The sequence below is a fragment of the Miniopterus schreibersii genome, assembly GCF_964146895.1.
Source record: "Miniopterus schreibersii genome assembly, chromosome: X".
Lineage (NCBI taxonomy): Eukaryota > Metazoa > Chordata > Mammalia > Chiroptera > Miniopteridae > Miniopterus > Miniopterus schreibersii.
In genome coordinates this window covers 68090422-68106523 of record NC_138104.1, presented here as the reverse complement: position 1 = coordinate 68106523, position 16102 = coordinate 68090422, and the positions used below count along the sequence as shown (strand labels likewise).

Genomic DNA, 16102 nt, shown 5'->3' with positions numbered 1-16102 from the left:
ACCCCAGTGCCTAGCATATAGAAGATGCTGAGTAAATGTCTTGGTCATGAGATGGATGGCCATAGAGGGCCCTTCCAGCTCGGGGACTTCCAGAGGTACAGCCAGATGCTTGTGGTTCCATTCAGTGCAACAAACCACTGGGCATGGGCTAAGTGCCAGGACCCATGCTACATGCTAGGTGGGGGCCAGGACCACGAAGGCCAACTCCAGGTGCGGCCTGTTATGTGTGTGGCACTCCTTGGAGTGGGCAGTGTGGCCATGAAGGGAGCTTCCCCTGAACAGACCTGGACACTGCCAGCAACTGAAGTGGGCAAACACACACAATGTAGACCTCTCATTAATTCTGCTAATTGGCTGAGATGGGCGTAAGTGAGGAATCTGAGCCCATGTTCCCAAAAGCCCTATGCTCTGCTGGGAAGGTGGGTTCCCAAGTGGGCCACATCTGTCTGGCTACTGTCTTGAGCAGCTGGGAGGGAAGGCCCAGCGCATCACACTGTAGGCTGGAATACCATCGAGTGCAGAGTAAAAGGGCTTGTTGGTGAAAAGGGGTGAATGGGAACAGAGGGGTGGGGCAGGAGATGCCCCCTTCTCAGCTCAGCCCTCCGAGATCTATTGCTGAGGACTAGGTATGTAGACTCTTGTGACCAGCCCGCTGTTCCTCTGGAGAGGACATGGCCCCATGGAGGATGGGGCTCCCCTGCCACGGAAAACTGGAGGACAGAAGTCAACTGTCCCCTGGGCACTCCTCTCCAGCTGCTGAGAGGCTCACTTGGATGGCTCTAGAGATACCCCATTCTTGTTCCAGTGAGGACTTGCTTAGATGCACAGTGCTCAGGTGATGTGGGCCAAGACAGGCCTAGAACCTGTAGTCCCTGAAAGCCAGTGCTGGGGCTCGGCTCTCACTAATTCTTGGAGAGGTGGTGCCAGGAGGGTTGGCAGCCCTTGGCTACTGACACCCTGGAACAGTGACTTTACATTCAGGTCCCATTGCCATCATGCAGATTGTTAGAACCAGGATCAAAAAGAGCCACTGGGAGGCACACAGCTGCCACTGTCTACCCTGCCTGCCTCACCTTCCCGCTGGGCACCTGCCCTGTGCAGGCTGTGTAGAACACAAGCACCTGTCTCCTTTTGCTCCTTAGAATGAGGGTGAGCACCAATCACCTCCAGCAGGTGCCCTTTGAGCTCCCTCTGCTGGTCTTTCTCTGGAATCCAGAAATGTCAGCAGCCCTAGCCTGGCTTGGTCCTTAGGGGACTCTCAGCTGTACTGCTTTTGGGGGTGAGGACCCAGCTCTTGAAAGCCTCCTCATTCCTTGCAGTTGCCCCCATCCCCATGAGTAGGGAGAGGCTGGTGTCCCATAGCCTGAGGTCAATGGCAGTTCCAGGTCACAAGCTACTTGCCCTCCATGCAGCCCTTCCTACTGCTATGGAGGACAGAGCCCAGGCACTGAGGAGTCCCTGCTCTCCCAGGTAGGTTTTGGGCCTCCATTCCTTTTTGAGTGCAGCTTCTCTGGAGGCTTCCATTGTGTTACTCACACGGGCCTGTTTCTCTTCTGTAACAGGCAATGGTGATCAAGCACCAAGGTGCCAGGAGTTTGCCAGATGGGCCCAATGACCCCCTCACAGATCCCATAGGAGGCAGTCATGTCAGAACGGAGCAAACTGACTTGGAACATGCATGTAGGAAGGACTCCCCTGGGATTTGCCATCTAGCTCCTTTGGACGCCAGGGCTCTCGGCACCTCTGTAGCCATGGGTGGCACCCAGGTAGGAGAGCTGAAGATTGACCTGGAGCATGACACAGGCACAGGCATGTCTGCCTGGTGTTCCAATGGCACTGGGTGCTCAGGGGAGTGGGATCACTAGGAGGGGAAAGTGCAAGGCCAAACTGGAAGAGGCTAGCAACGGGCTCCTCAGAGGTATGGGGGTCCAGGTCATTTCTTCTTCCTGTGCCTTCTATGTGTCCCACCTGACACCATGAAGTGGGAGCACATTAAGAGGCAACATGGAGGTGATGGGGTGTAGTACTTACAATGACCACAATCCAGACAGCTGGCAGGTGTATCAGCTTCAACCGCATGAGTAAAATGGGCACTCCCAATGTAAGCACGGAAAGTACTTCCATGTGTGGCTCCTGCCTAGGGCTCCAAACACAAGAACTACTCTGTAGGCCATGCAGGGCTGAGTCTACATGTGTTGCTGACTGCTAGATTTCGGGAAAGCTGGACAGTTGGCTTCCCAATGGTAGGTGGTCAGAGGGCCCTACCCTAAGCAGGCAGAGGGGCTGGAGGAGGGCAGGAGAGAACAAGGAAGTCCTCTCTGCCAGAAGACATCATGTGCTGGGAGGAGGGGCAACTCCATGCCCCACTCAAACCCATGCAGGCAACTGGGAGACACTGGTCACTGTGGGCCCCAGGTAGGGAAGGCATAGCTGGCAGCTGAGGAAGGAAAGGCTGTCACAGCAAAGAGTAAAGAAAACCCACGAGACAGGAGCTTTAGCGCCATCCCCACTTAGCGCTGCACTGTCTGGGGTGCACTGGGGATGCTGGCTGCCAGGCTCTGACGCGTGGAAGGCAAGGTGCAGCAATGCAAGTGAGGAGCCTCTGTTTATTGAAAGAAACAAGTGGGGCTGGGGGTGCTGGCCTCAGGCCTGGATGTGGCTCTTGGCGTTGAAGGCCAGGTAGTAGATCACTATGCCAATGACTGCGGCTAACACCTCAGTGGAAACCCAGGGCCCGTTCCAGGTGCCCTGCAAGAAAGGAGACCAAAGCAAGCTCAGGGGAGGGATGGGCAAGGGGCTCAGCCAGCCTTCATTACCCTCCTTCTGGGGCACAAAGACACACTGGCCAACTATGGCCCAGCCTCCACCCCCCGAAAAGGATGAGGTTTGCTGCTTCCCAAGACCAGGCCAGCCTCTTCAGCCCACTCACCCGATGGTCTACGCTGACTGTGAACAGGGGTGGGATGATGGAAATGTCCTCGTTATTTCTCTGAGCCTGCAAGGGAGGTGCTGGGGTTAGGGGCGCTGCCAGGTGGGGTGGGGTAGAAGAGGCAGGAACACTGGCTTGAGTCATGAGAGAGGAGAGAAATGGGTAAGTGAAAAACACAAGGTACAAGCACAAGTAGGGCAGGTGTATAGGAAGGCACCCACGCCCAGCCATCCTCCCTGCAAGCAAGGCCCTGAGTGGCCCAGAGCTCTAGGAAGGGGGGGGGGCTGTAGGGTGGAGGGGGCTTTGGAAGTAGAGTGTGCCCTCCCTCCTGCAGGCTTGGGAGGAGCTCCAGGTGATACTCACCTTCCTCAGGAGGCTGTAGGACTCCTCGTCGAAGAATCTGACCTCATAGGTCCCAGCATGAGCACTCTTGTGATCTAGGCTCCAGGACACCTGGGTTGGGTTTTGGCATGGGGTGGGCACAATGAACATATCAGGGTCCCCCTGCCAGTGCTAACACAGCGCCACTACCAAGATAAAGAACCCTGACCCTGCTTGACCAGACCACCTCTAGGGCTTCATCACACCTGTGAGCAGGTGGCCTTCCTCCAAAATGACAACCAAAGCGTCCCTTACCTGATAACGCCCTACGTCCTGGCCACGGGTGACAGGAAATTGTTTTCCACTGACATCAGCATAAAGAGCCATGTTCTGGGGAGAGGACAAAGGGAGAATCACTTTCTCCTCTATATGGCTGTTGGCAAAGGCCCCACTGTGCTGCCCACAGCAGCACCTGTGGCATGTAGGGACCGCAGTGTGTCTGGCAGGGACACCATGAGAGAATCATGGAGGTAGGACCGGCACAACCCAGAGCCTTGCCAGGAAGCCAACACCCATGAATGCTATCACTACTTCTCTGGCTCCTCAATGCAGGGGCAGGGGGCACATTCCTCTTATGGCCTGGCCCCCCTAACCCACAGCAATCCTGTTAACTGTGAACAGCATGGGATGATTGATATGTTATTATTTCTGAGGCTGTAAGGGGGTGCTGGAGCCAAGGGGTAAGGCCCAACTTCCTTCTTTGGGCCTTTGGGATGCAGGTTAAGGTCAGGGGCCAACGCCAGGTCTGTTCAGTCTTAAATTTACCAAATACCCACATGGACATATACCTTGGCAAAGAGCAACTAGAAAAGGGATGCAAGAGCCTGGGGACTGACCCCTGGCTGTTTCTCACTTCCACATACACTCTTTTAAAACACAGCAAAGTGTCCATCTGCCTACATTACTGCACCTAGGCAAAACAAACCAGGCAGCTTAGGAGAATGTTCTTTAAACACCTGCTATAATCTGATCTTTGTGTGCTCTGAGCTTTCCTACACCTGTGAATCGAAATCCACATTGGTCCCTGGGTCTGACCCCATCTACTGCCAGCTGAGTAGCTGATGTTAAGGTCCCAGGCTCACTACTAGCCTCTCACCCCAGCACCCTCCTGGCTGAACCCCCACTGCCTTACCTGAACCCTGTTTTTGCATGTCAGGGAAATCTCCACGATGAAGACAGTCTCAGTGGAAATGACGGCATCAGAGGTTGTATAGTAGGAAGGGGTGATCTGGGGCTCCACACAGGCCTCTGCTGTGGGGAGAAGGCAGAGAGATACCTGGGTAAGGCCTAGCTTGTGCATGCTGGGCTGCGGGTCAGAGGGATGACCCTGGCCCTAATTCCCACACCTCATTATCTGAGGACATATGGAGCCCTTTGGACCCCGCCAGGTGAGATGTGGGAGACAGATATAAATGATCAGTCAGAAATGCAGTGGCCAAGGGGTGGGATGGGGAATGGGAAGGCTTTGTATAGGTGGAACCTCAATGCAAGGGCAAAAGAAGAGCAGGGGAGTCAGGGGTGGGGGGCTGGATGGGTTCTCTACACAACTCACATCTGTCCCTAGACCTATGGTCAGGGAAGCCATGCAATGGTTTGAGGCTGCAGCCTACCCTGGCCTGTAGCACTCCAGAAGCCCAGGGGGCTAAGGTGACCTCAGTTCAGAACCATGAAGAGCCCTGGATAGTTTACTAAAGGCGTCCTCCGCAGACACCAAACATGGTGCTGCTGGCAAAGCACGTGGGCTTTTGTGATGAAGGGAAGGGTCTCTCCCCCAGCCAGTTAACAGAAGGTCAACACTAGCTCCAGTTTCCAGAGGGAAGGAAATGGGGGAGGTTCTGGATCTAGATGCACAAATTGTCCCCTTGAACAGGGCTGCCCTGAGAGAAAGAATGATGCCTTGGCCATCTCCGCACTGCTAGAGGCTACAGAGAAAGAAGGGTGCCACCTAAGTCACAGGGCACCAAGTAAATGCTACCAATGGTAAAGTTCTCAGTCAACTGTTCTCTGTATGTGGTGTCCCTGCAGAGCCATGCCTTAGGTTGAGGCAATCAGAGATTTTGGATCAGGACACTGGGGAGATGCCTGGGCACACTGCTGCGGGCGGTTTTTAGGAGCCACATCCCAAAGATCCTTCTGTGTCCTGCTAAGCTTGGCCTTTTTCCTACGGACACTGGAGCACCAAAGGGTTTTACCGCCAGGTTTGTCGTTTCCAGGCATCACTCACTATAGCATGGGGAATTCCTGAAAGATAAGTGAGAAGGGTGCAGGCAGGAGGCCAGTTAGGCTGGTGGAACACTCCAGACACCAAGGGTGCTGGCCTGAAGTAGGGCGGGTAAAGTGAATGCACAGAAAGTAACCCCTCCCTAGTCCAGCCCCTAGCCGGCTCTGGCTGTAGCAAGGACATCTTCCTTAGCACACTTCTGCACTCCAGTCTGAGCTCAACCCTGCCACTAGGTGTTCTTTAAATAATGTCAATTGATCTGTGGCTCTGCTCTGCTGGAAAGCCCTTTAAGGTTACATCAGGGCCTCAGGTAAAAACTAAAAAAATCAACAGTCTGGCCTGACACTCAAGGCTCCCGCTTACCTTAACCTCTCCAGCTCCGATCTAACTCGCCCATGCTCATGGTCACTCTGCCTGGTGGTCCCTGCTTCCTTTTCACCTAAGAGCTCCCTTCCCGGAGAGGCCTGGCCCCACCGCACCCAATCAGGTGGTTCCTCTCCACCAGACCAGTTTCTACCCCCATCACCCTGCGCTGCAGAGCTTTGCTCCTGTACGACCTTCCTTAGAGACCAGGAGCTCTGGGAGAGGGAGCAGGGACGTGTGCACTTTCCCCGCTGGAGATGGGGGCCGGGTGCATGGGAAAGCCTCTGGAACTCTCCTTCGCAGGAGCAGAAGGGGAAAAGATTTGGTTGTTTGTTCTGGCAGCCTGGCTGCTGGATAAACCTGTGTGGTGCAAGAGCACATGGTGGCCTTGGTCGTCGCGCCCCGAGGCCACCTGCCTCTCGGAAGAAGGCCCAGAACCCCGCTTTGCCCGCACCCCTCCTCCCCGCCACGCACCACCACTCGTGGGAGAGAAGCTCGCCAGAGACGAGCTCCAGCTATGCCGCTACCTGAGCAGCAGGAGAGGCCAGACAGCAGGAGTAGCGCCAATGCGCCGAGAGATGCCAGCGCCACCATCGCCTCTTCTATGCCGAGGTAAAAAGAGCGACTCCACTGTACACGAGGAGCAGACTAGGAAGCACGACGCGCAAGAGGACGCGGTAGCCAATCAGACGCCGGCAGGCCGGGCGGGGCTGTGACGTCGCTGGCGGCACTGACGTGTCCCCTCACTCGACATGGGGCTCAGCTGAGCTCCCTTCAAGATGGCGGCGGCGGCGGCGGCGGCGGCGGCGGCGGCGGCGGAGGCTGTGCTCCCAGAGCAGGAAAAGGGCGTGGGAAACGGAAAGCCATGCGCATGCACACTACTAGAGCCACACCCACTCTGCGGACTTTCCTCCCCTCCAAACTCTCGCGAGAGCGGTCTATACGTGTAGGGACGTGCGGTGGTTCCCACTTTCTGTCATGGCGCTGAAGGTGGCAATGGCTGTTGGTGGCCCTGCGAAGGCATTGCTCAGGCCAGCCCTCCTCTGCCGTCCTTGGGAGGTGAGAGTGGGGAGCGAGCCGCAGGGGCAGCTGCAGCGCTCGCTGGGGGGTCCTTGCCCATCAGGGGGCCAGATCTGGAGCCTCAGCTCCCAGGGCGTCCTGGAGTCCGATTGGTTGCACGTCCTGTTGGGGGCGGGGAGGGGGTCTGTGCACCGGAGTTGATTGGCTGCCTCCGTTGTCAGTGAAGGGGTCGGCCAAAGTTGGCGCTGGTCTGGCTTCCCCTGGGGTCTGCATTTTGTGGCGGGGTTGCTCCAGAGTGGTGGGGAGAGTACACTTTGGCGGCCTACGATTGTTACCTTCCTAGTGCCCTTTGCTCCCCTCCCTTGGGGACCCCTCCCAAGACGGTCACGTATCTTGGCCTGCCTTGTTCTTGCCGGCGTGGTAATCCGGTTCCTTGCTGACGTTCCTTGGGTTTCTCTTCTTGTGGACTGTTTGCCACATGTCCCAGTGGAGATGGAGAATTGGACTTTGTCAGTACCCCCCAACACTCCCCATGACATTCTTATAGCCCCAGTTCTCCCCACCGCAGGTGCTTGTAGTAGGAGGGAGCTAGGATTTCTGAGGCTGGCGGGCCTTTGCAAACGGAGTTCTCCGTTTAGGATCTTGGTTATTCGGGTCCGATTCCTCTCTCTTTACACACTTAAATGAGAATAATTTAGTCCCTGGGTGAAGCATCAGCGAGCCATAACTGGCCTGGAGGACAAGAGATATGATCTCGAGGCCTGGCTACCCCACTGACCCACTGTGTGGCCTTAGGCCAGGCCCCTCCTCTATCTGGGCTTTAGTTTCACCTCTCTCTCAAAGGATCCAGCCAACTCTGACCTTCCAGAACGCTGCAACTTTGCTTACACTCCTTGTGGACACATCTCCTGTCATGCTTTCCCTCTCTGGCCCCTGGGGAAGATGGCCCTGTAACAGCATATGCTTTATGAAATTCTGTTTAAAATGCTCACTCCTCCCACCTTGCTGATGAGAGATTTCCCAGAGGCCCTGATGACTCTGGTAGCTAGGCTCCCACAGGGTCTTGGTGAAGACATTTGTCTCCTTCCTGACCTCCCTTGTGTGTGTGCTTGTGTCCATGCTGGGGTGGGCATGAGGGGACTGTGAACAACCTGGGCAGTGCCTTTCCCTGAGACTGGTTGTCCTGGGTATGGGAACCTTTAGAAATGAACCCTAGATTTTTGCTCCCACTAATTGGAACCTTGTGGGAAAACATGTAGCCATCATTCACACTTGATCCAACAGAAACATGTTGAAGAGAGAAGCCTCTCTAAGCTGTGGCGTGTGGGAGCCTTTCGTGGGAACACATACCACCCTGGACTCCTTTCTTTCCATAGCACCATCAAAGAATGAGGGCTGACAGTCCACCCTCTGCTTGAGGAATTTGCAGGAAGTCTGTGCATGTATCCCATCCTGCTGCTTACTGAGCTCCTTTGATGGGTAGCTTCACTGGGACTGGATGTGAAGCAGATCCTCTGTAAACCTGAAGGAACGTGCCTGCATCTGTTCAGAGCAAGGTCAGGGAAATCTCTATCCTGAGAGCTCTCTGGGTCTTTAGCCAAAGCTGGAAGGACTATCTAGTATAGGGACCAAACGAGGAAGAGGTTCAGCCCTGGTGGTGGTGATGTGATCCAAGGTGGGGGAGGGGAGTTGCACAGAAGCAGAGCCAGGCCTGGTGCTAGGGCTGGCTCACCACCACGCCCGAGTTACCTGTCCAGTGGACCTCAGAGGGCCGAAACCCAGGAGGAATTACTGCCAGGAGCTGCAGGGGTCAGCCTAGCATCCCCCTCATTGGACACCAGCCTTAAACACTGGCCTGAGGGGTTGTTGGGGTAAACAGGAAGGTATGCTTTTGCACAGCTCTGTGTGCCTGCTAGGGACTGAACAACTTGCAGACCCCGTCTTGCTCAATCCTTCAGTAGTCACCTAAAGTAGGGACCACGTAAAATAGGCATCTCTTTTCCATGGGTTTCAGGTTAGGACGGGAAACTGAGCAAGGTTAAGCTGTTTGCTGCCAAGAGTAGTGGATGTGGATTTGGACTGAGGTCTCCCTAGCCCCAAAAGCCCTCCATCTCTTCCTTTATTTCCTGATGTGCTCATTCATTCAGGTAGTGTTTCTGTGTCCTATCTCTAGGCTAGGCATTCTGCTGGGTCTTGGGGTGACAGTAGGAGACTGGACAAATTTGGCCTCCACTTTCAGGGACTTAGGGGTTGGGGAGGGAGCAAGACAGCAACAAACCTAGGGAGATTGTGGTTGGAGGGGGAGGAATTGAGGTAGGGCTTAGGGAGGCCCCGGGATAGGGGGTAGGTACCAATACCTCAGCACCCTTAGGGTATTAGGGAAGGCTTCCTGGAGGAAGGGCACTCTGTTTCCTTCCACAAGTTTGTATGGAGAGCCTGTAGACAAGAGGAATACCCAAACTGACAAGTGCTAGAAGGAAAACAGAAAAGCCCTGAGTGTGTTTGTGGCTACAGATTCAGGGGCCACATGGACTAGCAGATACCCCCAGAGCATCTTACCCTAGCAGTAACCCCCCTCTTAGCCCCTGGCTTGGGTGGGTAAGTGGCACACCTGTATTTCCAGAGCTTGTGCAAATGGGCGCCTTGTGAATACTGGCCAGGAGACTGAGATGGGGATGGTCAGCTTCTGCTCGAGCTTTCAGGATTTCTAGCAGGAAGGCACGGCTCTTTGAGAGATGGCCATGGTGACTCTGCTGTTGGCTGGAATGCTCTGCTGCTGCTCCACAGGCAAGTGGCAGGGCATCCCCAAGTGACAAGGAGGACCTTGACTCTGCCCCTGCCTCTTTGGATTGAGGGACACTCAGGTGTGTTCCCAGGTGGGGCACAGCAGGGAGGAAAGTGTGTGGGCCCTGTAGCCCCCCTGCAGTGAGACCTTGGATGAGGGCTTCTCCCTCCAGGACAATGTGGGGACTCCAGATTGGTCACTTCTCAGCACCTGTCCTATTTGGCTTGGTGAGTTGCTCTGAAACTGTCAAGCATGGCACTGATATGGCTGTTCCAAGTCAGAGTTGGGGACATTTGTCATTCATGTAGGCTGTGAAGCAGTTTTGCAATCCTTTATGAAAGCCTTCTAAAAGATTGGTGTCTGTTACTGTTTTAAAAATGGTTGGATTTTTTTCCTGCACGTTTGCTTTGGATTTCTGATTCTGGAGGGCAAATCCCAGCAGTGCTTGCCTCTGGAGGGGGAGCTGGGTGCTGTCTTTTTCTTCTGATCACATATCTCTATGTTCTAGATTTTCTTCATGTTCTGCTTTTGTAATAAGGAAAAATGATAAGATGATCATTGTGGTGGCCCTCTGGTTTGTTATAATGATTTGCTTATTGTGTCATGTTTAACATGCCAACTTTTTCTTGTTACAGACATCACTAAACAGGAATAATTGACCAAAAAAGAATCAGAAACAATTAAAGAGAGGAAGGGAGACATAAACATTTTTTATTCTTTTTTAAAATATCTTTATTGATTTCAGAGAGAAAGAGAGAGGGAGAGAGAGATAGAAACATCAATGATGAGAGAGTCATTGATTGGCTGCCTCCTGCATGCACCCCACTGGGGATTGAGCCCGCAACTTGGGCATTGTGCCCTGACCGGGAATTGAACCTGGATCCCCTGGATCATAGGTTGATGCTCAACTGCTGAGCCATGCCCGGCCGGGCTAAACATTTTTTAAAAACTGACCATGTAGCTGAAGGAGGCATAAAGGATTGTGACAACCCTCCATGGTGCTTCAGCAGGCTAATCCCTGGGAAATGGCTCTGGAGCCATATGTCTGGGCATGCACTGTGTACTGTTGTTCACCAGACAGTGAATATGGATTAAGTGGAAGGGGTAATGTGCAGGGCCTGTCTGGGCACTGTAGGGACAGTCGCTCTTCCTTGCCAAATTGACTTTCTGGGCTGGACAACAACCACTAGCATCTGGGTTCTCTTTGCCAGGTTCTAGGTGCCCACAAGGCCCCCCAGAGGAACTTCTCAGTAAGTACTTGCCTGGATGTGTGTGTGCTTGCATGTGTGTAGATTTGTGTTCATGCATGTGTGCACCTGTCTGTGTGCATGTGTAGATGTGTGCATGTTCTCTTGTATGTGCCGGGCCTCTTTGCTCCCTGGCCCTCTTTGTCCTTCCCTCTGAGGTGTGGTCTCCAGAGGTCACCCACCCCTCCTACTTACCTCCTTACCTGAACTGTGCTGGACAGCATCCCCAGGGAAAAGGCACAGCCTTGTTCCTCCAACTTTGGCTGATCCAAGTCTTCTTCCTTCCTATCTCCCCTCTAGCAACAAACAATTGTGAGTATTCTTTTCATCTGCCTATTAGATTTGGGGCTTTTAGTTGCTTTGGGATTGATGAAAGTCCAGGTGGGGGCAAGGACTGCTTCTCCTGCTGTCTTCCTGACCAAGGAGCCCCCAATGAGCAGCCCTGTCTGGGATGGGGTGAGGGACAAGGCTAAGATACCCCAAGCTGGCACCTCACGATTGGCTGGCCCACCAGGTCATTACAGGTAGGAGGAAGGGAACTAAAGGCCTGCCTTCCCCCTCGCTCTCTTTCCAGCCTCCATCTGCTAAGTATGGTGGGCGGCACACGGTGACCATGATTCCAGGGGATGGCATTGGGCCGGAGCTCATGTTGCACGTCAAGTCTGTGTTCAGGTATGGAGCCCCCAGGCACCTTCCCTTGATGTGTCCTCCTAAGGAATGTTGTGCCAGGTCCCGCCAGAGGGTACTCTGAGAACTTTGTGCCAGAGAAGCAGTAAGCCCAGAAGCCCCACTGGCTGGGACTTTGCCCAAGCACCCAGTGAGCCAGTGGCAGGAGGGCTGTATTCCCAGGCCTTTCATCCCAGTGCTGGCCATCCTGCTAGGCTGGCCTGGGCATGGGAAAGGTAGCACCAGTCCTCCTGTGTTGTGGAGTTCATGCAAGTCCCCATCAGTTGTTGCAGGTGGGCCCAGTTTCCTATCAGCCAGAGCCAGGTCAGGTTAGGCAGTAGCAGGAGAGAGGTTACTGCAGCCAGTGGTCCAGGCAGGCTTCTTAGAGGAGGTGTGGAGGAGGCCCAGGGCCAGCAACCCTGATCCAGTTTTGCCCCAGGCATGCGTGTGTGCCTGTGGACTTTGAAGAGGTGCACGTGAGCTCCAATGCCGATGAAGAGGACATCCGCAATGCTATCATGGCCATCCGTCGGAACCGCGTGGCCCTGAAGGGTGAGCTTGGGGGCCAGGATAGGGTGCTGTGCATGATTATTTCTCTTCTGAGCTGATACTTGTCCCTGGGGCCCTACAGCTCTGACTTCAGGGCTTTTCTGGCCAGGGAGGACCCTTGTGCTTGAAGAGTGGACAGAAGGTTCTGGGGGCCTGTCCGTGCCATGATTCTGAGATCTTAGCGGCACTAGGCTGTGTGGGCGATGGGCTGCCTCCCACCCACTTCTTCCCTCTTGAGGCAGCCCTCTCTGTTGGGGTCAGATTTGACCCTCAGAGTCTGTCTTCACAAACCAAATATCCCAGAGATGCAGTTCTCAACCTCTGTCTGTTGCCTTGGCTCCAGCTGGCACAGCTATGGATGTTACAGACAAGAATTATAGCCCCTCCTGAGTTTGCCTTGGTTTGGTCCAGGTTCTTAATCCATCACTGCTTGGTGTGAGGAGTGTGTAAGCAAAGGTGAACTGAAGTAGAGACCTAGGCCTTGGCAGTCAAGTGGAGGGGCTAACATGCAAACCACAGGGTGCCCGAAGCACTCTGGGTGAAGGCAGTCCAGGCAGGTCATGACTCGGAGGGGCCAATGGCCCTTGTAGGTCCCGAGAAAAGCCTCTTCTACTTTGCACCCTCTGACTGTCTTTTCCCAGTGGTTGCTGCCCCCCACCCCAGCTGCACTTGCTCTGGGTGCCCTCGGTCCAGCCAAAGCCAAGCCATGGTCTTTTTCAGGCAGCTCCTTCCTGCCCCTGAGGTAGGACTTGTGTGGCACCTTGATGCAGGGCCTGGCAGTAACCCTGGCCAAGGTCACCTTGCTGGCAGTGGCCTGGCCCACTAGCCTGTTAATACGCAGGAGCGGCCACTTTCTGTCCAGCCAGACCCTGCTAGTCTCCTCCTAGGGTCTGGCAAGACCTCCTGGCTTCCTGCCAAGCCTTATTCATTTCTTCCTTCAGTAGGTATTTATTGTCTGGTATGGGCCAGGTGCTCTTCTAGGTCCTCAGAACCCATCAATGAAGCAAACACCCTCCCCCCCCACCCTCATGGGGCTTATGTTGGAAGTACAATCTAGTGCACTGTAAAGTATTTCTGCTGCTGAAAGCCATCTTCTCTGGTTGGAGCTGCCTTTGATGTGCAATCCCTGGATCAGGAAGGGGAATATGGTGGCACAACTGAGCCTGAGGGTCCCTTCTTCAGACTGCCTGTCTTGTTTCTGTCCTGCAGGCAATATTGAAACAAACCATAACCTGCCACCATCCTACAAATCCCGCAACAACATCCTTCGGTGAGAGCCAAGTAATGGGATGGGGGCTCAGCAGGGGTGGGATGGTCTGTGCCAGCAGAGATTGGTGGCACTTCCCAGCTGCTTCTCTCTGTGTCCCCAGCACCAGCCTAGACCTCTATGCCAATGTCATCCACTGTAAGAGCCTGCCAGGAGTGGTGACCCGGCACAGGGACATAGATATCCTCATTGTCCGGGAAAACACAGAGGGCGAGTACAGCAGCCTGGAGCATGAGGTGATTGAGACCCAGACTACCCCCTTACCCTCTCAGGTCATGGGATCTGGGTAAGAGCCTGGTGAGGGTTAGCCGTAAGGAAGGCTGTGCCCAAGGAGAAGCTTGTGCTAGAAAGCAGGATCAGACAGGACCTTGGTCTCTTCTCCCCATCTCCTTCTCAGAGTGTGGCAGGAGTGGTGGAGAGTCTGAAGATCATCACCAAGGCCAAGTCCCTGCGCATAGCTGAATATGCCTTCAAGCTGGCCCAGGAGAGTGGTCGCAAGAAAGTGACAGCCGTGCACAAGGCTAACATTATGTATGCTCCCCGCCCCTGCCATGTTCCTACCTATTCTACCAATAGTCCTGAAGCAGCTGAAATGGGCAGGCTACTTGGTCTGTTCTCAGGGACTCAGGGCGCAGGACTCTGCCACCCACCAAGGGGCCATGCCCAGGGTTGTGCCCTGTTGCCTGTGTCTGGCCATGACCTCGCTCCAGTGCACACTTGGGGGAGGAGGAGCAGAATTCTGCTCATTTTGCAGATGGGGGACTGGCTAGAGAGGTTAGAACCCAGCCTTCTGTGGCCATCTGCACACCCCGTCCTTCCAGCTGACCATTGCAGTGGCCAAGCTGGTGTCCTGTGTTCCCCCCATAGGAAACTGGGTGATGGACTCTTTCTCCAGTGCTGCAAGGAGGTGGCAGCCCGCTACCCCCAGATCACCTTTGAGAATATGATTGTGGATAACACCACCATGCAGGTAGTTAACCCACTGGGCTCCACGGCTGCCTGCTTTAGGCACCCTGGGCTTCTCATGCTCAAGCTTCTGTCTCCCCCACCCCCCCCTTGCCTTGCAGCTGGTGTCCCGGCCCCAACAGTTCGATGTCATGGTGATGCCCAATCTCTACGGAAACATTGTCAACAACGTCTGCGCAGGTCTGGTCGGGGGCCCTGGCCTTGTGGCTGGGGCCAACTATGGCCACGTGTATGCTGTATTTGAGACGGTGAGTGCTGCTGTTGGCACCAGGGCTGCTGGCCTTTTTGAGCTATAGCTCACATGCCATCCACTTCATTGAAAGTATACAATTCAGTGCTTTTTAGAATATTCAGTTATCACTATTTAATTCCAGAACATTTTTATCACCCCAAAAGGAAACTGTACTTGTGAGCTGTCGCTTTCCATCCCCCCACCCCTGCCCCTGGCAACCACTGATCTGATTTCTGTCTTATGAATTTGCCTCTTTTAGACATTTTCTATAAATGGAATCATACAATATGTGGCCATTTGTGATTGATTTCTTTCCATTAGCATAATGTTTTCAAGGTTGAATTATGTTGTGGCCTTCATTCCTTTTTATCGTTTAATACTAGTCTATTATATAGATAAACCATGTTTTGATCCATTTGTTGGGGGTTTTTTTGTTTGTTTTTTGTCTTTAAAAAAAATTTGAGGACAAATTACATAACATAGAATGAAACCATTTCAGAGTGAGTAATTCAGGGGTATTAAGTACATCCAGTGTTGTATTTTACTTCTGTCTAGTTCCAGAACATTCCCATCACCCCAAAAAGAGACCCTGTCCCCATTAGCAGGCACTCCTCATTCCCCTTCCCCTGACCCCGGGCACCCGCTGATCTACTTTCTGTCTCTATGGATTTTGCTTGTCTGGACACTTTACACGAATGGAATCATACTCCCTACATTCTTACATTTGCTACCACCTTCGTCATCTTGCCTCTTCCAGGCTACAAGGAACACAGGCAAGAGTATTGCTAATAAGAATATCGCCAACCCCACGGCTACGCTACTGGCAAGTTGCATGATGCTCGACCACCTCAAGTAAGTGTCTTCTTGATGCCCGGTCATCAGCCCCCCAACCAGCCCCTTAGGTCCCAAGGACTGAAGGCTGCTCTCCCTCCTTAGGCTACACTCCTACGCCACCTCCATCCGTAAGGCTGTCTTGGCATCCATGGACAATGAAAATGTGAGGTTCCTCTGCTCCCCTCTCCTGTCCCCCCAACCCTTCCTCTATCTTGGGTTGAGCTGGTGTGATGCCTGAGGGGCTGGAGATGGTGATCTGGCACTTCCTGCTGCCCCCAAGGGGAGGGTGGTACCAGGTAGGGTAGGGCTTCTAGGCCTTAGCTGGTACCACTACCCTCCTGGTGGCAGTTCCAGCCCCTGCAAGCCATAGGCGACAGTGTACAGCCCTGGGCCACTTGCAGGGTAGGGGTTGGATATTGGTGCCCAAACTTGCCCATCTCCCACAGATGCACACCCCGGACATTGGGGGCCAGGGCACTACATCGGAAGCCATCCAGGACATCATCCGCCATATCCGCGTCATCAATGGCCGGGCTGTGGAGGCCTAGGCTTTCGCTCTCCCAACTCCAGCACCCCAACTGCCTTGTTGGATGGACCCAGAATAAACCGGCTTCTGCTCTAGCCCTCAGCTTTGTGCTTCTG

General features: G+C 54.0%; 2 protein-coding genes across 4 annotated transcripts; one reads left to right on the top strand and one right to left on the bottom strand.

Annotated features, from left to right (window-relative positions):
• Window positions 1-2586: 2586 nt before the first annotated feature.
• SSR4 (signal sequence receptor subunit 4) lies at window positions 2587-6700 on the bottom strand. Of its 2 annotated transcripts, none has more exons than XM_081126085.1 (6): window positions 6422-6700; window positions 4443-4561; window positions 3566-3640; window positions 3293-3382; window positions 2930-2995; window positions 2587-2748 (listed from the first exon to the last, which is right to left on the bottom strand). In XM_081126085.1, the coding sequence occupies exons 1-6, from the start codon at window positions 6486-6488 to the stop codon at window positions 2644-2646; spliced, it is 522 nt and encodes a 173-aa protein (XP_080982211.1). In that variant the 5' UTR covers window positions 6489-6700; the 3' UTR covers window positions 2587-2643. The 2 variants fall into 2 exon arrangements, with proteins under 2 accessions (XP_080982211.1, XP_080982212.1); XM_081126086.1 differs by having other exon boundaries at window positions 4443-4558; window positions 6422-6578.
• Window positions 6701-6870: 170 nt separating this feature from the next.
• Window positions 6871-16081, top strand: IDH3G (isocitrate dehydrogenase (NAD(+)) 3 non-catalytic subunit gamma). 2 transcript variants are annotated; one of them, XM_081126083.1, is made up of 13 exons: window positions 6871-6953; window positions 10911-10949; window positions 11247-11258; window positions 11521-11618; window positions 12052-12164; window positions 13371-13431; window positions 13532-13664; window positions 13826-13959; window positions 14296-14398; window positions 14496-14642; window positions 15384-15478; window positions 15563-15623; window positions 15907-16081. In XM_081126083.1, exons 1-13 carry the CDS (start codon window positions 6873-6875, stop codon window positions 16006-16008), a joined length of 1179 nt encoding a protein of 392 aa, XP_080982209.1. In that variant the 5' UTR covers window positions 6871-6872; the 3' UTR covers window positions 16009-16081. The 2 variants fall into 2 exon arrangements, with proteins under 2 accessions (XP_080982209.1, XP_080982210.1); XM_081126084.1 differs by lacking the exon at window positions 11247-11258.
• The last annotated feature ends 21 nt before the right edge of the window (window positions 16082-16102 follow it).